Source organism: Nicotiana tabacum, chromosome 14 (assembly GCF_000715075.1).
Source record: "Nicotiana tabacum cultivar K326 chromosome 14, ASM71507v2, whole genome shotgun sequence".
NCBI lineage: Eukaryota > Viridiplantae > Streptophyta > Magnoliopsida > Solanales > Solanaceae > Nicotiana > Nicotiana tabacum.
The window spans coordinates 10,151,572-10,175,038 of NC_134093.1; the positions used below are offsets into that span (position 1 = coordinate 10,151,572).

Sequence of the window (23,467 nt, forward strand, 5' to 3'; positions counted from 1 at the left end):
TAGAACACATAAATGAACGTTTAAATTAAAGATGACATTTTTGGGTTATCAAATTGCAAACCTAAGTATACAGCATTTAATTTATTTATCCTTTGTAGTTGTCCTGATTGGCTTTCAACAATGATATCTGTGTAAGACCTTATTTGTTCAAAATCACCGACCACCAAAGCAGCTACCTCTGAAATTGTCGGTAAGTTGTATCTTCTTCCATTAGAGCCTCTTTTCCCTATCAAGCTTAGTATAATATTTGAGTTTCGATCTACTTGAAATCAATCTCTTACCATTCTAAATGACTTTGCAAGAACATTATGGTCATCAAGCATTTGCTTCAAATCAGTAACAATTTCAGCATGAAGCTGATTGTTACTTTCACCATAACTGTAAGAATAAAATATTCAATTTACTAAAAATATTTATCTTTTATAAAATTTATTATTAAAATATTATTATTAAGCAATTGATCAATACTAACCTGATAGCATGAATTCTATTTTCCACTTCATTTTCTGTATCATGGATATACAATTGTGTAAATTTTGGGGTAGATCCTTGTGGAGGTAATAAGCTTCCAATTTGGTGATAATTTTGCCCAGATAATCTGAATGTTTTCGGTCCCTTTGTTTGGTTGACAAAGACATCAATCTTTCCTCCCATTGATTTAAATGAGAACATAGAATTATATGTTCGTATATTCTCTCTGAAATATTTACTTTTTGCACCTTCATGAAATTAGAGTTTGTTAAAGAAGATATATGTATAAATTCTTGTGTTGGTTTATTTTATTCAAAAAAAATTTATCTATTAACCTGATCCAAACAATAATTCCTTTAAGATGGAAGGCGGCTCTTTTGGATTTGGTAGCTTGATCTTTTCACGATTGCAGCACAAATTGAATACTGAATTTCTTTTCTTATACTTCTTGTTAATTCTTTCCTCGTACCAGAAATATGCCCCACAATATTCATATTCATAAGTAGCATCTCTTATATCCCAGTAATCTAGTATAGTGAGAGTAAAATAAAGGGTTAAAGTCACAATACTTATTATACAGAAAATAGAATAATGTTGTATATGTAAATTTAATAACCATCATACTTACCTTCATTGAAAATTGTCCAGCTTTCGACTTCATCCTCTACATATAATAATATTAAAATATAAAAATTAAGAAGTCAATATAGTTTGAATTGTTAATATATTTTCATATGATCTATGATTGTTGGGTTTTTATCCACATGCCTTCAAACACATTTTCATCTTCATTTTCATCATGATCTTGTAACCTTGATTGCATATCGCCTTGATGCATAAAATTAAATATTAATAAACTTTTATGTATGACTGTTAGTTGTGGTGTTCTTCTAATAGCATACCTGGTATATCACCATCAATATTGACATCCTCAAATTCTGAAAAAAAAAAGTAATAGTTAGCATAATTTATTTGACATTCTTGCATTTAATATAGATCTTTTCCGTAATAGCCTCACAGTGCAAGGCAACAACAACTACTCAGTATAATCCTACTAGTGGGGTATGGGAAGGGTAATGTGTGCGCAGACCTTACCCCTACTCTGGGGTAGAGAGATTGTTTCCGATAGACCTCCGACTCCCTCCCTCAAAGAACTCACAGTGCAAGGCATGATTTTAATAAATAATTAAGAAATGTTTAAACTGAAGTAAGTACATTTCACTATTTCTTTCTCAGTACAGAAATTTATAACATCATTAGAAAGTACACAAATATTATGCTAAGACATATGAATATACGCATAGGAAGTAATGGCATACAAATCACATATTATACATAGCTCATAGGTACAAAGGCTATTTAAAAGGCAAACATATATAAGTTATTAAAACTGAAAAGTCATCGAAAAGGAAAACATTATTGTATTATCCTTCCAAAGGAACACTACTGACGACATCATTAACAAAAACATGATTGATGTAAGAGGTACTATATATCTGAAACATAGTTTCAAATATATTATGAAAGATCACTAAAATAATACGAATCAGGAGAGCATTACCAAAAACATGATCAATCTAAGAGAAAATATGTATTACAATAAATTATTTTTTCAAAATGAGCTTGCATCAACGCATCAAACTTAGTGAAAAATAGTCTTTCTTACAATTTATGGTTGATGACCTTTAGTCGGCACTTATTAGAATAATCAAACTCTAATATTACCCTCTAAATTACTAAATATGTAAGCATAAAAAACGTATATATCAAAATTAATTATTTAGCATGGGAGGATCAACCTCTAAATGTTCGTCTTGTTTATTCTATACGAACCTACACACGATAATGACAAGAATTTATAAATGTTTATATTTCTTAATGTTCAGTTTTTTTAGAAAAGCTCGAATGTGAATACCATTTAGATAAATATTTTTTTTGTCAAGTTAATGATATTACTTCTAAAGAGGTCCAACATAATTCAAGTTAAAATGGTCCAAATGAAATATAGTTTATCCTAATAACTTTGAAATCTAACAGGGCATATTATATTTGTTCACCTAATGAAAAATAGTAGGACATGCTGTTTTATTGATGAGTTTTTGGTGCCTTGTGAATTGGTTTTAGGATGTATAAGTATATAATTTACAATCTCATATTTTATGTGGAGAGCCGATGCACTGTCACAAAATTTTATATCCTCAAATTAATAATAAGTAATAATAAATATGTAGTTGGAATTTATGAAAGACTCATGTTTTTACATAAAGTTCACTGATATATTTACCTTGCAATAATGGTAGCGCTTTTAAATCCGGTATAAGATGATCTGTTTGTACATTTGCAGTCGACAAACCACATCGCAAATTTTGGTCTGGCATTGAATTTGGACATAGTGCTTGAGAAGTAGACGATGAAACGGGTCCACAATTCTTTATGTGTGCACTGCATAATGGAGTGGAATTTTGACGATTTGTTATGTCCATTAATGGTTGTTTTGTTTTTCCTTTTTCAAAAGCATTCTCTATGATAGTAATAGGATCAACAAAGCCAGTAAACCATAAAAATAAAAAATTAGCTAACAATTAGAAATTAACGAAGTTAGGGAAAGTATCAAACCATTAAGGGATGTCATGTCATGACGCTTTTTAATATAAATCTACTTCTATGTGTTAAGTGTAGAATTTTAATAATGATCAAATATCCATAAAGAAGTCTTGACTAATGTTATATTAATATATACAGATTCAGGTGAAGCAAGCATTGCCAAAAAGGATTGAAGATTCACTCCATGACTATGTATCTTGAACCATTGCCTTTCATGTAATTCACCTGCAAATATGAATAGCAGATTTTGTATGAAGGAAGATTCAAAATGGAAAGGGAACACAATGTAATTGGAGACAACTTGAAGTGTTATTCCTCTACCCAATAAAGCATGGAGCATGGAAAGCACTTCCTGGATAAATTAATCAAGCCCATCAATTGCTCCTTTCTTCGACAAAGCATGGAGCATGGGAGCACTCCCTCGATCTCGGCTTGGAGCACTCCCTGGATTATTAAATCCAGCCCATCCTTCTTGAAGGAATTAAAGACACGGGTCATGAATCAAATATCAATAAAATATTGTGTGCACCAATCAAAACAAATCATAACATCTCTCAAATTTAGTCTATAAGAAGACTGGCATACTTAAGGATTGGATGCGCAACTACACAAACTGATTCTAAACCTTTCTAGTTCTTAGTACAAACACTATATTCTTGAGTCTACAAGTGTCATAAAAGATAGAAAGAGATAGAACACAAAAGAGTTGTATCAACATTACAAAAGCTATTATCACTGAATGTTGTTGATGGTGAGTAAACCAAAACCATCATCATTATAACCTATTATCAAAGATCTAAGAAGTCCCTTGTGACCCAAGAAAAATTGAATGTAAGTACCTCACTGGTACTGAACCAGTATAAAAATTGTTGTGTCCTATTATCTTTCAGTTTGCTTGGTTTACTCCTCTTTAACTATTCACTGTGCTGAATCTAGTCGACTAAACTCATATTTAGTCAACTAAGTTTTAATCGACCACAATTCACCCCCCTCCCCTCCCCCCCCTCCCCCCTGTACTTTCAATTGGTATCAGAGCAAGGCTCACAAACTTTGCTTAACATCTAGTGAGAAAAAGATCATGGGATCAAACGCAGTCGTCGGTGCAATATTTCAAGAGGGAACCTCTCAGGTACGACCTCCATATTTCAACGGGCAACACTTTTCTCACTGGAAGGTTCGGATGGAAACATACACTATGTCATATGACCTCAAAGTTTGGCGTGTGATCAAAAAGAGAAATCCTCCAATTCCGCCAAAAAAGGATGAGGATGGTCAAGTCATAATATCAACTGACCCACTTGACTTAGATGATTACACTGATGAACAGGCTGTTGTCATAACTGTGAATGCCAAAGCAAAAAATCTTATGTACAATGCTATCAGTGGAGAAGAGTATGAAAAGATTTCGAGCTGTGAAACTGCTAAGGAAATGTGGGATAAATTAGAAGTAACATATGAAGGGACCAAGAAGGTAAAAGAAACAAGGATCAATCTTCTAGTTCGTCACTATGAACTATTTCAAATGAAAGATGGAGAATCAGTGGAGGAAATGTTCTCAGGGTTCAGCAAAATCCTTGGAGATCTAAAATCTCTTGGTAGACCAATCAAAAGTGGAGAACATGTCAGAAAAATTCTTAGAAGTCTACCCACAATTTGGCAGCCCAAAGTTATTGCTCTAGAATGTCAGGACCTTGACAAAATATCCTATGATGAATTTAGAGGTGATCTAATTGCCTTTGAGAAAACTCACTTGAACAGGAAAATTCAACAAGAAAAGAAAAAAACGGTTGCCTTTAAAGCAACTGTTGCTGAACCAGAAAATGAAGAAGAAGAGGAAGGAGGAGAACAGGATGAAAATATAGCCATGTTCTCCCAAGTTGTCACAAGTATGATTAGGAAAAATAGATATAGTAGGAGAGGTAGATCAAACTTCAGAAAAGGAAGGACGAATAATTAAAACGATAAAAATGATGAAAGATGCTATGAATGTGGAAAATATGGACATATTCAAGCTGATTGTCCCGAACTGAAGAAAAAGCTAAGCAGGAACTTTCAAAAGAAGAAGTCCTTTGGAGCCTGGAGCGATGAAAAAGAATCTGACCATGAAAAAATTACAAATATGTGTTTCATGGTCATAAAATAAGATAGCAATAAAGACTCAGATGATCTTGGGCTCATGGCAGACAAAGGAGTAAATGAGGAAGAAGACTCCAGCGAACTTTGTCTTATGGCAGACGGGGGAACCAGTGATGTACGTCTTCCTACATGTCCCAACTGTTATGAACTTCAAGAATTTGTTGATATTGCTCTTGCAGATATTGAAAGAGTTTTAAAAGAACTCAGAAAAATCCAAAGAGAAAAGAAAGGTTGGGCCCTGAAGCTGGAAGTTTGTGAATTTGAGCGTGACATGCTTCAAAATGAAGTTAATGAACTTAAACTTCAACTGAATGGATTACTAAAATTCACAAGTCATAATTCTGTCAAATCAAATCAGACTGTTTCTCATACATCTTTGATTAGAACTAGAAACTCTCAGGGATGCTCTTATTGTGGTAAAAATGGTCACAACACTAACCAGTGTAGGAACAGAATCAGAACAGAAAGGGACTCTAAAAATCAAAAAACATCCATTGTGTTTTTATTGTGGAAAACCTGGTCACACTTCTTACCGTTATAGGATCAAAGACAACAGGAGATGGGTCTGGCGACCTAAATCCATTAGTCAAGCTAACACTCAGAAGTCTAACCATTCAAGACCCAAGCAGGCTTGGGTACCTAAAAATAAGTAATTTTGTTTTGTAGGAACACCGCAAGAAGAATCGAAAAGGAAAATGGTATCTTGACAGCGCGTGTTCCAGAAATATGACTGGTGACAAACAATTATTCAAAATTATCATCACACTAGATAGAGGAACAGTTACATTTGGAGATAAATCAAAAGGAAATATGATTGGCATTGGAAAAGTTCCTCTCAGCTCAACATGTGATGTAGATGAAGTGTATCTGGTTGATGAACTTGGGTACAATCTTCTTTGCTTTAATCAACTATGTGACAATGACTACGAGGTTCGTTTCAAAAAATATGGTTGGTTTATTGAAGATGAATCAGGTAAAGTTATTCTCTCTGAAAATAGGGACAAAAATATTTATACTATCAGTAACTTGGAAAGTGCTGGTAATCAAATTTGTCTAGCTTCCATTATTGATAACTTGTGGGTATGGAATAAAAAACTTGGTCATGCTAGCATGCATACTATTCATAATCTTTCTAAAAACGATCTTGTCATCGGTCTTCCAAAACTAGATTTTTCGAAAGATCAAATTTGTGATGCATGTCAACTAGGAAAACATACCAGATCCTGTTTTAAAGTCAAAAACGTTGTTTTCACTACAAAACCTCTTCAACTATTACATATGGATCTTTTTGGACCTACTAGAACTGCTAGCATAGGTGGTAAAAAGTATACTTTTGTTATAGTAGATAATTTTTCTAGATTCACCTGGGTTATTTTTTAAGTATAAAGATGAAGCTCTACGAAACTTTGAAGTCTTTTGCAAGAAAGTATAGCGTGAAAAAGGTTACTACATTTCCTCCATAAAAAGTGATCATGGAGGAGAATTCGAAAGCAAAGCCTTTGAGAACATCTGCAATGATCAAGGGATCTCTCACAATTTCTCTTCCCCAAGATCGCCACAACAAAATGGAGTGGTAGAACGTAAAAATAGAACTCTACAAGATATGGCAAGAACCATGATTATGGAAAATTCTCTCCCACACAACTTCTGGGCAGAAGCCGTAAGTACAGCATGGCATATCATCAACAGATGCCTTATTCGACCAATACTCAAGAAGACTCCATATGAACTATGGAGAGAAAAAATACCCAACATCAGTTATTTTCATCCCTTCGTTTGTAAGTGTTTTATTCACAACAATGAAAAAGATAATCTTGATAAGTTCGATCCCAAAAGCGATGAAGGTATTTTTCTCGGATACTCTCCCTCCAGTAAAGCATATAAAGCTTTTAATAAGCGTACTTTATCCATTGAAGAATCTATACATGTTATTTTTGTGGATAGTAACCCTCATTTAAAGAATCTATACATGTTATTTTTGTGGATAGTAACCCTCATTTAAAGAATCTATACATGTTATTTTTGTGGATACTAACCCTCATTTAAAGAATGATCATCTTACTGAAAATAAAAAAATTTCCATAGTGCCAAAGTTTATCGATACAAGTGAAATTGCCTCTGAAGAAGTGGTTGATCAGCAAGATCAATCCGCTATGCATCTTACAAAAAATCAAGAGTCCACTTTGATCGATCCAACCAACTCTGTTGAAAAAGAGTCGGAATTAGTCATCCCAAATGAATGGAAAAGTGAACCTGGATATCCTCATAAGTATATCACTGGAGACCCGCAGGAAGGGATGAAGACTAGAAGATCTCTAAAGCAGACATCAAATATCGCTCTCATATCCCAACTTGAACCAAAAAGGGTGGACGAAGCACTTGGTGAAAAAAGCTGGATAACTACAATGAAGGAAGATCTTGATCAATTTGATAACAATAAAGTATGGAAACTCATTCCTAAGCCACCAAATGCCTCCATTGTTGGAACAAAATGGGCATTCAGAAATAAGTTGAACGAATAACAAGTCGTGCAAAATAAATCCAGACTAGTTACCCAAGGTTATTCACAACAAGAAGGGATTGATTATGAGGAGACTTTCGCCCCTGTTGCTAGGTTAGAATCCATTCGCATTCTATTAGCTTATGCTGCTCATAAGTGTTTCAGACTATTTCAGATGGATGTGAAAAGTGCCTTCTTAAATGGATTTATTTCTGAGAAAGTTTTCGTTAAGCAACCTCCAGGATTTGTAAATGAATCCTTTCCTAATCATGTCTACAAATTATCCAAAGCTTTATATGGCCTAAAGAAAGCTCCTAGATCTTGGTATGAAAAGTTAAGCTCATTTCTAATTAAACATGGATTCAACAGAGGTAATATTGATACTACTCCTTTCATCAAATGATCATCTCTAAGTAACTTAATTGTACAAATTTATGTAGATGATATTATTTTTGGTAGTACTAATACTGTTTTGTGCAAGAATTTCTCAAATATCATGAAAAGAGAATTTGAAATGAGTATGGTGGGAGAATTAACTTTCTTTCTTGGACTTCAAATCAAGCAAATACATAAAGGAATCTTCATTAGTCAAACATAATATACGAAAGAACTCATCAAAAAGTTTGGTATGTCCAATGCAAAATCCATAGGAACACCTATGAGTCCATCGACTAATTTGGATGAAGATAAAAATGGTAAGAGTATTGATGAAATAATGTATCGAGGTATGATTGGCTCATTACTCTATCTTACCGCTAGTCGATCAGATATTATGTTTAGTGTTTGCAAATGTGCTAGATATCAGTCAGCTCTTAAAGAGACTCATTTGACTGCTGTTAAATGTATTTTCAGATATTTGATAGGAATAGTCGACTATGGATTATGGTATGAAAGTTTGAAAATTTTCAATCTCAAAGGTTTTTTAGATGCAGATTTTGCAGGAGATAAATTTGATAGAAAAAGCACAAGTAGAACGTGTCAATTACTTAAAAAATCCCTTGTATCCTGGCACAGAAAGAAACAAAGCTGTGTGGACTTATCCACCACAGAAGTTGAATATTTGGCAGTAGGCAACTGTTGCACACAAGTGTTATGGATTATGCATCAACTGTTAGATTATGATTTACATCTTAATTCTGTTCCGATCATGTGTAACAATACTAGTGCAATTTATTTATCAAAAAACTATGTGCATCATTCTAGGGCTAAGCATATTGAGATCAAGCATCATTTTATACATGATCATATTGCTAAAGGAGATATTGTATTAGAATTTGTTAATACTGAAAATCAGTTGGCGGATATTTTTACAAAACCTTTGCTTGAAGAAAGATTTCGTTTTCTTCTAAATAAAATTGGCATTTGCACAATTCTCCCATAACCATGGTTAATGTATCCCATAATTACTCTTATTTAATTCCATGTATGTTGTTGTTTGTGCCAAAAAATCTCTTAGTACTTAATTAGTATTCACTTCTATTTGAACTGACGGTATAGTTTTGCAGAAGGCAACTTTTCAGTTGTCTTTCATACGTCTCTCCAGAAATCGAGGCGTCCTTGTTTTCTTTTTTTAACTCCTCTTCTCTCGAGTGTATCTCCCACTCTCTCAAAGGAACCAAATCTCTCTCTTTGTTTTCCTCTTACTCATGGCCAAAGCAAAACCCTCTCCCTCTTTTTCCTTACCCAGAAGAAGCCACCGATTCAAGAAAACCAAAAATGATCCTGTTGATATTGAATCCTCCGAAAGCACAGACAACTTACTTACTGAAGAAGAATCAAGTGGCTCTCAAGAAAAAATTCTCATATCTCAAAAGAGGGCAGGAAAACGGCCAATAGAATCTATCCCCAAACAATCCTCTCAGAAAAAGGAAAAAACTGAAAATAGTGAGTTTGGTCCTGAAGACAAGATGATTTTCTATGGCCCTGAAGAGAAGGCTAGATTTGTCTCCTTCAAAGGAAAGTCAATTGCATTTGGTCGCACTGTAAGCTTAAAGTCTATGCAAAACTCTGACTGTGATGTTCTGTCTATTTTTGAAACTCAGAAACTTGTCTCCCTATTTGCTACTGTTGGTGATACTGTCTATAAAGAGCATGTGAGCATGTTTTATGAAAACCTTTTTGTGAATGATAAAGAAGATCTAGAAACCATGGTCTTAGGAACTCATATTATCCTTGATTCTTATCAGTTTGAAAAAATCTTTGCCACAAAGTTTGTTGGATACAACTTCTTTGTGCAATATTCCCGGCCAGATAATTTTGAAGTATTTTTTGATGAGGTCAAAAGTGTTCTGTCTGAAAACCTCCCTGATATAGGTCCTAAGAACTTGAAGTTTGAACATCGTGTTCTAGCCCACATTATCGCAACCACTTTGCTATCCCGTACTGGTTCTCTGAGTACTTTGTCTCTTAGAGATGTATTTGTTCTGTATTGTTTGGTAAATGGTAAAGCTATAAACTGGTTTTTCTGGGTACGTCAATACATGCTTGAAAGTATCAGGGACGTTTCCTCTTCTGCGAGCAACCTGCCTTATGGTTTACTAATTTCTCACATCCTGAAAGTCATGAAAGTGGACCTATATATCTATGTTCTAAAGATTATCTCTAGCACCTATGACAAGACTGCCTTTTTCATGATGGGGTATACTTTAATTGAGGGAACCTGGCTTGAAAAGGACAAAGCATCAGAAGTCATCCCTACTCAGAGCAGTGGAGGACTAAAATCTAAAGCCAACAAATCCTCTTCTTCAGACCAACTGATGCTGATGCAGCACAACATTGCATATATCAAGGAATTTCCTAACCTCTATGCAGGAGCAGGTGGACAAGATCAGAGAAGTAACCAAAGAAACCGCGGCAGACGTGGCCAAACTTAGGATCACTCTTCAAACCACAAGGAGGCAAGGAATCAGGGTCATGCATGATGTTTAGGAATGCTTAAGACAATCCTTTTTGCTTTGTGTGATAGTTTAAGATTATTTTCTTTTGGTTGTGTCTGGAATGAGCATTAGTCGACTATGCTCACTATAAATGCTTAGTTGTACAAATTTTATGCATGCTTAGCTAGTACTATTACTGCAAGTAGTTTCTCATGTTTCTTTTTAATTGATATCAAAGGGGGAGAAAGAAGGAAAAAATATTGCAGGTGTATTACAGGTGAACTACAACTACATGGTTGCAGGTGTGTTAAAGCCTTACATGTGAACTACAAGCTTCTTAAGTGCAGATTCAAATCAACAACCAGCTTAAAGACAGGGGGAGCACACTTGAAAAGAAAAGTGCAGATGCAGATTCAAATCAAATCAAAAATCAGCTTAAAGACATGGGAGCACACTTGAAAAGAACAGGGAAGTATCCATAAATTAGTCAAACTCTTTTTAGCTTATTGTCATCATCAAAAAGGGGGAGATTGTTAAGTGTAGAATTTTAATAATGATCAAATATCCATAAAGAAGTCTTGATGAATGTTATATTAATATATACAGATTCAGGTGAAGCAAGCATTGCCAAAAAGGAATGAAGATCCACTCCATGATTATGTATCTTGAACCATTGCCTTACATGTAACTCACCTGCAAATACAAATAGCAGATTCTGTATGAAGGAAGATTCAAAATGGAAAGGGAACACAATGTAATTGGAGACAACTTGAAATGTTGTTCCTCTACCCAATAAATCATGGAGCATGGAAAGCACTCCCCGGATAAATTAATCCAGCCCATCAACTGCTCCTTTCTTCGACTAAGCATGGAGCATGGCAGCACTCCCTAGATCTCGGCTTGGAGCACTCCCTGGATTATTAAATCTAGCCCATCCTTCTTGAAGGAATTAAAGACACGGGTCATGAATCAAATATCAATAAAACATTGTGTGCACCAATCAAAACAAATCATAACAGCTGTCAAATCTGGTCTATAAGAAGACTGGCATACTTAAGGATTGGATACGCAACTACACAAACTGATTCTAAACCTTTCTAGTTCTTAGTACAAACACTGTATTCTTGAGTCTACAAGTGTCATAAAAGATAAGAAGAGATAGAACACAAAAGAGTTTTGTCAACATTAGAAAAGCTATTATCATTGAATGTTGTTGATGGTGAGCGAACCAAAACCATCATCATTGTAACCTATTATCAAAGATCTAAGAAGTCCCTTGTGACCCAAGGAAAACTGGATGTAAGTAACTTACTGGTACTGAACCAGTATAAAAATTGTTGTGTCCTATTATCTTTCAGTTTGCTTGGTTTACTTCTCTTTAACTATTCATTGTGCTGAATCTAGTCGACTAAACTCATATTTAATCAACTAAGTTTTAATCGACCACAATTCACCCCTCTCCCTTTTACTTTCGCTATGTTCACTTTAGAGATTAGTATAGAAGAATTGAAGAGCTGATTTGAAATGTTGATTTTCTCTACTTCCAACTGACTAAAGCATGTAAAAAGGCGAAATCTAAAGATGATACACCTATACAACTAATCATCAGAATAACTTTTAAAAAAACAAATGTTATAAGATTCAATATCAACAAATGCAGCTTTGAAATTGAAAAACAGAGAATCAAACAACTTAGTAAGACAAAAAATAAGTAAAGTATACAAGGAATGGACAAAAATATTAGGTAGTTCAATCACGAATTTATTGCTAAAAAATTTTGGGTATATTTATTCTGATCTAGTAGAAAAAATAAATCAGGTAAAAAGAAGGAAAATCTAATTTAAGCCAAATAAAAGAATAGAGGACAATCGAAAACAACAAAGAACGACTATACCAAATATTAATTTTCATTTCTCCAACAAAAAATGAGCACAAATAATATGCCACAACGTTGAATAGTTAAAAAAACTTAAGGACGTGATAAAAAGTTTATGGTAGATTAAACAGTCAGGTAGAAAGACAAATTAGAAAAATATAATTTACCGCAAAGAAAATAAAAGAGCACATACTATAATAAAGTGTTCATTAATTTAAGCGGAATAGTATATGATTTTGTATTGAAAATCAGTAAATAGTTATAAAAGTTCATACCATTGTTATCCGAGGAATATTTTGGTCGTTTCTTGTTCCGTATGCGTATTCTATTTTTTCTTGCGAGTTTCTTCAATTCTTCCATGTCAAAGTGCCGTACAAACTGATTTTGTTGTGAGAAGTTTAGATTATTTTGGAAATTTTGTGGAGTCTTTTCAAGTAACTTTGAAGCAACCACAACAGGATTGAGAACAACACTATTTCCTAAGAGAAATTAAGGTAATGTAGACAAACCTAGAATCATGAAAACCTTCGATTCATATATTGCCGTTGATATTGGTAGTTGACCGGACTTTGCTGAGAGAAACTTAATTTGGTGTGAGAAGTTGTAGAGTAGTTGAGGTTGAGCCTGTTTTTGGTTTTTATGAGGGTTTTTTTATTTTCAGTCCTTTTTAGTGAAGTAATATTTTTATTTTAATATATGTTCCACAAACATTTTTTGGTATCTATTCTGGAAAAAAGAAAATTCCCTTAAGTACACCAGGGAAGTTAATTTTTTATATTACAAATATATTTCCAATTAATTTAAGGAGTTAACCCATAACAAAACTCTACCAATAAAAAAATTCAGTAGGACATCCTTAGAAAGATAGAAAATTCAGGACAATTAGAACATATTTAAGTAGGACTCTTCTACACAATGGATTACCAGTGAAGTGAAGTGAAGGTGTATATGTTTTGTCATCAACATATACATACCAGTGACGACTATATATTTTGTCCATAAGAGTATGTTTGGGAAGTTTATGCATAAGCTTAATGTATATGCATAAATATTCTTAGGATGAAGATATGTGGATTTTATAATTGGTCATCTTCCAACAAATTCGTCATGGTTATGAAGTTTTACTAATGAGAGAGATAAACGTCGTCCCCACTGGTGCATATTTGGTTTCACCACTTGCCATAAGTTTCAATATTGCATAGCAAAGGAACTCCATGCCTCTTAGGAATTTAGAATATGGTTTATGCAGAATCCCTGCAGTTTACTACCTTTGTACCTTTTTATGATTAAAAGAACTACCTCTATCCCTTTTTGTTAAACCTATTTCCTACTTTAGTCTATTAGTACAATGTTAAGTGTTGCCCATAATTTATTGGGCACCATTTTCTTCGACAGTTTGCACCAATTCCACAATACATTGCCACTCTAGTGAAAACAATTATGTTAATGTACAAATAACTGCTCCAGCATTTGGTTAAACTATACTGCTAAGTGCTAACCATTAAATACATAGAGTTCCAATTACCATAGTTGTCCAATCAACCATGAAAACCAGAAGAAAAGCGCAGCGAAAATCTGCACAAAAAAGACAGTCCGAAAGGTCACCTACCCCTTAATATGTATACAACTAAATAATTAATAATGTCATAACACTATTAATTTTTGGATGATTACCCCAAATAGCTTCTCTCCACCCGAACTTTGTCCATCAGGAATCTCTGAATCCTGTTACAAAGAAAAATATCATAAAATAAACATTAATGTTTCAAGGTAACATACTGATAGACAACTTAATTTAGTTGTCATTAAATGCATTTGGAGTTTGGTAAGTAAGTATTTTACACTGAATGTGTCTTCGAGTGAAGAGTGGCAGTATTCCTTTAGGAGATCATAATCATCAGTTATCTTCACAACAGTGTAGACTTGGCCTTACAACAACAACAACAAATCCAGTATGTTCCCAACAGGTCGGGTCTGGGGAAGGTAGTCTGTACGCAGACCTTACCCCTACCTAATGCAGGTAGAGAGGTTGTTTCCAATAGATCATCGGCTCAGGAAGGGTAAGAAGAAGAGGAGGATCCTCAGTCACAAATTCAATCTCAATTTTCAAGACTTGGAGTTGGAGGCAAAACCTAATCAACCTAAAATTTTACCATTAACAGGGATCTCTGAGGGACCCTATATCATTTGATTGCACGAACACCAATATACGTGAATGTTACCAAAGTTAAACCTAGATTGTATCTTTGGGCGTGCTTTGATGCTCAATTAGCATTTCATCTACGTGGAAGATCAGATCTGTGAAAAGGCTACCTAGAACCATGCTTCATAGGAAACAGACAGAACAAAGACACAGCTATTTTGTTCTAGGTGAAGCATCAAGGCACATCCTCAACAGTCTTAGGGCAGATACAGTTCGTTATTCAAGATAACAACTATTATCCTACTAAGTTTTAAGAACAAAAATCACCGGGGAATGCTATTTCCAGTGTTATCAAAGGCGAAAAGTGCAAAAAAGCTCTAAGGTCTGTTGGGGCTTTTAAGCGCGAAGCGCAAATAAAGTATGGGCTTTAACGAAGAAAGGCACAAACGGAGAAAAACTACAAATATGTATGTGTAGTCCAAGACTAATATCTATAAGCATGAATACCAAATATATGGACAAAGAAATTGAAGAAAAATTACGATAAAGTGAAATATCAATTGTTTAGTGTCGCATTTTCAAGATTACGCTCGTTAGCAAGGAAAAGTATGCCTTAGAGTCTTGATGACATCACGGAAGCGCCCGTTAAGCTAGGCGTAACGCTCAACATGTTTTGAGCCTCGCTTCAGGGCTTAAGCGCGCCTTTGATAACACTGGCTATTTCGAGCAAGAAACTGAAGAGATTAATTAGCAAGCTACAATAATGAACACAAATTTGGAATAGAACTTAGCACAGAATCAGATCTGCCAATGTTTACTCAATACAAAATAACAAAAAGCTAATTCAGTGTTACCACTTTAACATTTTCCATCAAAAAGCACATTAATAGGATAACCTAATTATTCTTGGTCAACCGCATAGAGAGAGCAATAGATCAAGTTTGATGAAACAATTTAACCATCAGCACACAAAAGGTCAAAACTTGAAATTAACTAACTAGATAAATTGTAGATAGTAAATAAAAAAAATGAAAGCCCATAACAATGCTACTTTATCCCCAAACCCCAACCCCCCTCAAAAAAAAACAAGAAAGATTTGGTAGTTATACAGTCAGTAACCTCCACCTATATATATAGTGTACATTTTGCATTTTGAATTAGGGGCTTGAAACTTGATAATGAGCCATTGCGACAGCCAGAATTTATCAGGTGGATCCAAAAACTTACAGTTTTACAAGAGCAAGGTATGCAATATGCATCATGTTTTACTGGTATTTCACACTTCTACAGAATTTCAAACGCACAAATAACATTTTTCCTTGCACAAGTTACCATTTCAAGAAAGTTCAATTATTAAAGATCTCTGTTCGTCTTTTAACAGGTCAAATTTCTCTTTTCTTTGTGTACAACTGGTTACTCTCTTTTATGCCAAAATGTACCTTTAACATCTTAAGGTATGTATCATTATTAAAGGTAACTTCACTAATTCTGTTGCAAAACTTGCATTTTAATTGCAAAAGATAACCTCCATTTTTTCCCTTAATAAAAAAGCCTCCATTGTCGCTTTGCCACAGATTACCATTTTGAGAAAGTTTTATCGTAAAATTTTCTAACCCATTTCTTTTAAAAGCTAAAAGTTCTGGTTCCTTCACTTGCAATTATGTAGCTGCTTGCTTTTATGCCTGAGTATACTTTAGCATCTTGGAATACCATACGTTAATATTTAAAAAGTTACTGGAGGTCAATTGACGAGGAACTAATTGTGCCATCACCTGTTGACTCATCAATATTTTTAGAAATTCTAGCCCTGAATTAGAAGTACAGAAAGATGAATTGATACATCCAATTGCAAAAGAAAATAGCATCTTTATAACACCCTCCTCTCCCTCCCCTCTCCCCCAAAAAGCTGTTATTCCAAATATTTTTTGCTCTTTATAGTACTGATGATGATAATGCAAATAATATGTGAAGAAACAAGGCAAAAGCCCCACATATTACAGAGATAAATTAGCCAAAATAAATGAAAAATGCAAATATTGTTGGCAAAGAGTCCACTATTTTCAATGTAAGGGGGATAATTAAAAAATTCCATTCACATGAGTTGGCATGAAAAATGATACTACTCCAGCAGTAGAAGACATGCTCACCTTCCGGTAATGACATTTGAGCTTCTTCAGTTATCATTTGATTTCTTTTATCCTCGTTATTGCAATTGGCCCCAGTATGCTCACTAAACAGGGCTTTGAGTCCCCTGTTTAAGATAGAGGCTTTTGTTGTGGATGACGACCGTTCTTATCCAAGTGAGCTGGATGATATTCTTTATAAAAAATTCATGTTTAAGGTTATTATTAAGCCATCCAATGTTGGTCTTGTTTCTAACCAAATTTCATAGGTTAGAAAAGTTATAATTGACAACTAAATTAAGTTCACAACAAATAAAGAATAGCCATGTAAATAGGAAATAATCACTTGAAACTGCATAGAAGCAGTTAACAAGGCACCAAAAACTCATCTGTTAAATCCAAAAAACGTAACCTATAAATTTGTTTCTTAGCAACTGCAACACTTTTAACAGAATATGCAGCAATTTTCTAAAGTTTCACAGACAATTCCTCTTATAATTATTGTAAGAAAGCATCCATCATAGCAAACAGGGGAAGCAAAAATTTATTTTGAATTCTAGGAGTAGACAATGTAAGTTAAGCTAAAAGTGCTGATTTGAAAGAACATTATTAGTATACCTCAATTAATCCTTGCTTCAATTCTTTTGCGGACTTTCCTATAATCTGCATAGCTTCGCGATTCCAAAGCAATAAAATGACATAAAAGCAGTTCCATCAATAACACGAACTTCAAGTCGATACCTGCAAGTCCAATTTTTTTAATCTTATGCATTTCCTTTTTATATGTTTTAAAACCATATGATATGAAAATTACATGTGACCAACAGAACATTGTTCTTCATTGCATTTCTTACAAAAAAATTTGTTCCCAATTTTGTCAACCTTTTTAGTGCACTTGTTGCATGCCAAGTATGACCATCCTCGTTCAAGTTCCAAATTAACCAATTTTGCAGCAATCCAGTGGGTACATTCCTATTTAAGGAAAAAAATATTGTTCTAAATTAAACTGAGAAAGCATAAAGTAAATATAGCTTGAATACTAAATTTAACTCACTTATGTACACTGAATTAAATCGGTAATAGTTTTAAACGATACAATTCCAGAAAAGAAAACTTTGAACTATATAAAGTTGAATATGTTACCTTTGCATCCGGTAAAATCAACTCAATCGAATATGGTTTTTTAGGATTGAAACGATCCGGCATTTCCCACATTCGAACGACTCTAACTTTGAGATTCCATTGCATCGAGATGCTTGAAATTTGACTGATTTCATGAAGTGTTGTAGCCATATTGGCAGACTATTTCTAAGGTTGCCACCTGAAGAGTTCAAAGAGGAAAAGCTCAACAGAGCCAAAGCATGGATAATCAAATGGGGCATTGGTTTCACAGTCGCGATACTAGTTCTCTGGCCTATTCTTACACTTCCTGTGGGTAAGTCTGAAAAATTTAATCCTTCTGCTACTTCAGTGTTAGTGTGAATGCTCGATGATAAATTGGTTGCAAACTTGATAATGCAGGGCAATTTAGCAAGGGATACTTCACATTCTGGGCTGTAATAGCTATTGTATGGGGTACAGTGGGATCAGCAGTTATTATTGCTTTACTTAAACAAATGACAGAGTTATGGAAAAGTGGGAAGACTTAAACTCCAAGCTGAATGCATTTATTATAGCAATGCCTGAAGTAGAGGGTGTATTTACTTGAGAAAGAAAGGAAGCATCTGAATCCGATCGGATTGTTCCTTCACCAAGTCATTGAATTCCCAGAGAAAACAAGTCAATCAGTGTGTATTTGAAGTCCAAAATAAGACAGAGGTGCTTTATACATACTGTCACTTTCTGCAAACTAATGTGACTACAATGATTGTATAAAGTACTATGATTTGGCTTCATGCCCTGAAAATAGTGTGGTTTTGCTTTTGAAAGTACATCATTGTCTTGTTTGAATTTTGTTTTGGAATGTCTGTTTAAATATTGGAAGAACTCAAGAAGCCATGTGCCAATTTCTTGGCTATCTCATGTAGGTTTTTTATCTCTAGTGAAATAAATACAGATGGTAGAATGACTTGTTCACGTGACAATTAGCTGCCTAGTAACAAACTGACACATGTCAAAGGATGCCATAGTTTGTGAGAATTGTCATCGCACTTTGAGAGGCCAACAAACATTAGATGAAAGCTTTTTATTAGCAAAAGGTAACATGACCAGACAATATTTCCGATCAGCCTGAAGAGATTTCAAGCCATAAAAAAGCAGCAAATATTTCTACTGAGTTCAAACGTTCTAATAAAACTATGAGTAATCAGAAAGTTGCTTCCATCTAAACAAAAAGATTAACAGGAAATCAGATAGCAACCAATATGTGGTAATGCAGTGTACACCGGATTTACTTATCAGAAGTACATCAAAATTCAGTGTTCAACCATTTAGTGTAATAGACACATGTTTGTGGGGATATAACTCCATTAGGTGAACATTGACTAATCCTAGGGCAAGCACCACATGGAATTGAAGCCATTGGCCCTATTGTTTTCGGACCAGTCCCTAAAGCAACTCCGCTTGAAGTTCGATAACAAACTGATCCAACAGGAATAGAATGATATTCTCCCAATCCAGTGCTCTTCACCTCTATAATAGCATTGTCTAGAACCATAGAGTTCAATATTTCCGCAATTTGCTGACCCGTGCACTCAACAACTTTCCTTTTCTTCAAGAAGTTGTGGATTCCCTCCACAGTAGCAACTTTCAGCAATTCTATGACCTTGAAGCAAGTGTCTCTGAGAACAGTGATGAATTCCTTATCAAGATTTCCCTCAGAGTACCATGAACCACCAGTCAATTCCTCCGAAGGTTCAAACTCAACAGCCATGTAATGTTTCTTTCCCTTATTTTGGATATTCACAACTTGTTTTATCAACTTCTTTTTCACGAGTGCTGTCAGGGATTTATCCACAAGAGTTGGTGGAAGGTTTGCCTCCTTTTTCACCTCTGCCACCCAGATGCCCAGATTCTTTTTATTTTTGACCAGACTGAGCACTACATGTTCAGCATCTGGAAGTCCCCGAGTAGGTGAATCCAAGTCTGGTCTTTTCCGCTTCATGGCGGCCGCTTCCCTTGATCGACTCATCTCTGAGAGCATAAAAAGAGCAAATAAAGAGATGAATTTTGCCTTGGTTCTTATCACACTAAAGTGGCATGGAGAAAACAATAATTCCAGTTCAGATTCATGTAGTAACTAGGAGTGAGAGCAAAATCAATTCTCTCCAAATAGTCAGTCATGCCACCAAGATCCCAAATCAACAAATGCAGAAACACTCTATTTGAAATCTACGATATTTCTATTCCAACTATTAAAAAAACAGAGTAAGATGACTTTTTTTAATGACCGAGAAATCCGCCCGGGGCCAACTGTTATGTTGAGAATGAAGGCATCATTTAAAACAAAATGTGGTATTCCTCTCTCACTACTACTTTTAACCTTTATGAAACAAATCAACCAAAATCAATTAACATCATCTGTTAATTCAATTTAACCAAACGGACGACTTACAGCAATGATGCATCCAAAGAAAACCAATATTATAACATGAAACAAGATTAGATGACGATTAATAAAAGCAAACAAACACTTAAATTTTATATTGATTTAACAGTTAAACACATCACATAATCACACCGATAATTCAAAAATAAGAAACTTAGTCGAAATATTGATAGGAGCAGGGAAACAAGCTTAGATATGTTTTCTTCTTATATTTACCAAAGTTAACACATTAAAGCTTGCACCGAAATATGGTAGGATCATACATCGAATGATTTAGTTTAGTTTTAAGAAATATCAGTTTAAATCTTTAAATTCAATCAACTTCAGATAAAACAACAAAGTCAAACGAGTGGAAAATGGCAAACCAAGCATTACAGATTCATGACACCATTTTTATTTAAAAAAGTGATTACATCAGATCTGGGAAGAAAAAGTACCTAAATGGCAAAAATTGGAATAGCAGAATCAAATGGAGGCAACGACAACTACCATTGGAGCTCAGCCATATTAATCCAGCAGCAACAAACAGTATTTAAGCCAAAACCACGCTTAGAAGCCCCCCAAAAAAATGGAAATGAACAGCGAGCGTTGAACCATTGAGAATCTCTTTTTTTTAATTTATCTTGTTTTCTTTTGTTCTTGTTTTGAAGTTTTCGTGTGTTTCTATCTTCTTCTCTTTTTTTCGATTTCCAACTTTTAATTGTTCTCTGAGATTGTGTTCAAAATCGGACCATGAGAGCATGTGTGTGAGTGTGAGGAATGTAGGCGAACCCTAGGGAGTGAAGAAGAAGAGTGTGGCGGCTAGGGTTTGGGTGTATTTTGAGAGAGGGAGGCTGTTTGGAGATGATGGAGAAAAGAGGGGCGGCTAGGGTTTTTAGGAAGGGGGGAAGGGATCCGTCTGTTAGAGAATGAAGGGGGAATTATTTTTAGTGAGGGACGAAACGACGTAGTTTCTATGTTAAACTACGTCGTTTGGGTGGCCTGGGAGGGTTGTTGGACCGGGTCAGAGATTGGGCTTGGGCATAATTAAAGTAATTGGGCCATCCGATTTTTGCTTAGCCCAATTCAGATGTGAAAGCCTAAGAACCCCCTTTTCTTTTCCTTCTTTATATTTTGCAATGTTAGCCACTTTAGTTTAATCCAATTGGTATGGCTAAATTATTTATCTATTTTACCTAAGAATTGACTAATGACTTAATTAATTAACTAACCTAAAAATGCATTTTTTTTTTATTTTTAGTTATTTAAATGATGCACTTTACAATGTAATTAAATCCTAAAATACAATTTAAAATCTAAAAGGCTATGAAATTAAGATTTGAACATTTTTTATGATTTTTATGATTTACGATATTCCTAACATGCATAAGCAATGCGAATAAATACAAAATTAAATAAAGAAAAACTATTTAAATTCATAAAAATAATTAAAATTATTTTTTAGGAGTAATTTCCTATGTGGGGCAAAAATTAGGTGCTCACAGCTGCCCCTCTTTGCTCGGAAACATGAAGAGTTTTCGGGCAAAGATAAAGTGAGCAATCATGAACAATTTTTTCCCGTTTGATACTCTATGGGAAGCATTTTGAAAAAGTTTGACCGAACCTTGCTTTAGAGGTTGCCTACATATCCTTGGCTATAAAAGGATCAGGTCAGTGTAGTTCTGGAGGTTTTGGTAGCTGGATACCTAATAGTTGTGATTTCATTGTTGTTGTTGCTGCTACTGCTTGTTGAGCTCTTTATTACACCAAAATCAAAATAAAAAGAAACTAAACAAGCCTATCAGCTATGAGTTACAAGATTCCTACCTCTAAGTCTTCTGAAACTTGATCTTGAGTCTTGACTGGTTCATCATGTAGACTCTGATCTGAACCTTGATGCTTGCTAGCTGCAAGTGTTAGTTCATTCTTCTTCGCCTTTTTCGGATCAAGACGGGACATACAAAGCTTGTAACTTCAGTCATGTATTGAGCAGTCCACATCCTTTCATCCGCTTCTGCATTTCGATTCACTTCTTTTTCTTTTCTTTTCTTTATTTTGGATTGAGACTTCTTATTTTGGTTATCTCAAACCCCGTGCCTCGAGATAAAACTTGCTCAGACACCAGAACAAACAAACGAACAAAATTATTCTGCCCCAGGTTTTACTAGGAAAATTTTGTGAGTTATTGATAACAAAACTATATACTACTTCATTATTAAAAGCAATAAAAGGTCGGGATTGGTGTACCCTAGGAAAAAGAGACTAGGGAGTGGAGACCTTATGTTTGAAAATAAAAGCAACTAGGGAGTAAAGACCCTATGATGGAAAAACAGACTAGGGAATGGAGACCCTATGTCTAAAAACATCAACTAGGGAGTGGAGACCCTATGTTTGAAAAGCAGACTAGGGAGTGGAGACCCTATGTCTAAAAACATCAACTAGGGAGTAAAGACCCTATGTTGGAAAATGCGACTAGAGAGTGGAGACCCTATGTCTAAAATAAAATCAACTAGGGAGTGGAGACCCTATGTTGGAAAAACGACTAGGGAGTGGAGACCCTATGTCTAAAATAAAATCAACTAGGGAGTAGAGACCCTATGTTGGAAAAGCGACTAGGGAGTGTACACCCTATGTCTAAAATAAAATCAACTAGGGAGTGGAGACCCTATATTAGAAAAGCGACTAGGGAGTGGAGACCCTATGTCTAAAATAAAATCAACTAGGGAGTGGAGACCCTATGTCTAAAATAACTTTCACTAGGAATTGAAGACCCTATGTTGGAAAAAAGACTAAGGAGTGGAGACCCTATGTTGGAAAAAAGACTAGGGAGTGGAGACCTTATGTCTAAAAATAGCATCAACTAGGGAGTGGAGACCCTATGTTGGAAAATGAGACTAGAGAATGGAGACCTATGTCTCAAATAAAGCATCAACTAGGGAATGGAGACCCTATGTTGGAAAGGAGACTAGGGAGTGGAGACCCTATGTCTAAAATAAAATCAACTAGGGAGTGGAGACCCTATGTCTAAAATAAAATCAACTAGGGAGTGGAGACCCTATGTTGGAAAAGAGACTAGGGAGTGGAGACCCTATGTCTAAAATAAAATCAACTAGGGAGTAGAGACCCTATGTTGGAAAAGGTGACTAGGGGGTGGAGACCCTATGTCTAAAATAAAGTCAACAGTGATGACCCAAAATGTCATCTTTAAATTT

General features: G+C 34.8%; 1 protein-coding gene and 2 long non-coding RNA genes across 4 annotated transcripts; all 3 read right to left on the reverse strand.

Annotated features, from left to right (window-relative positions):
- Positions 1–11,132: 11,132 nt before the first annotated feature.
- On the reverse strand, positions 11,133–13,064 carry LOC107797153 (uncharacterized). 2 transcript variants are annotated; one of them, XR_001650609.2, is made up of 3 exons: positions 12,739–13,064; positions 11,377–11,523; positions 11,133–11,280 (listed from the first exon to the last, which is right to left on the reverse strand). It is a non-coding gene; the product is annotated as an uncharacterized LOC107797153 (long non-coding RNA). The 2 variants fall into 2 exon arrangements; XR_001650608.2 differs by having other exon boundaries at positions 11,377–11,526.
- An 816-nt stretch (positions 13,065–13,880) lies between these two features.
- Positions 13,881–17,145, reverse strand: LOC107797152 (uncharacterized). The gene is made up of 3 exons (XR_001650607.2): positions 16,754–17,145; positions 14,138–14,188; positions 13,881–14,038 (listed from the first exon to the last, which is right to left on the reverse strand). It is a non-coding gene; the product is annotated as an uncharacterized LOC107797152 (long non-coding RNA).
- A 1,886-nt stretch (positions 17,146–19,031) lies between these two features.
- On the reverse strand, positions 19,032–21,171 carry LOC107797154 (uncharacterized). The gene is made up of 2 exons (XM_016620018.1): positions 20,714–21,171; positions 19,032–19,861 (listed from the first exon to the last, which is right to left on the reverse strand). Exon 2 carries the CDS (start codon positions 19,857–19,859, stop codon positions 19,137–19,139), a length of 723 nt encoding a protein of 240 aa, XP_016475504.1. The 5' UTR covers positions 19,860–19,861; positions 20,714–21,171; the 3' UTR covers positions 19,032–19,136.
- Between the last annotated feature and the right edge of the window lie 2,296 nt (positions 21,172–23,467).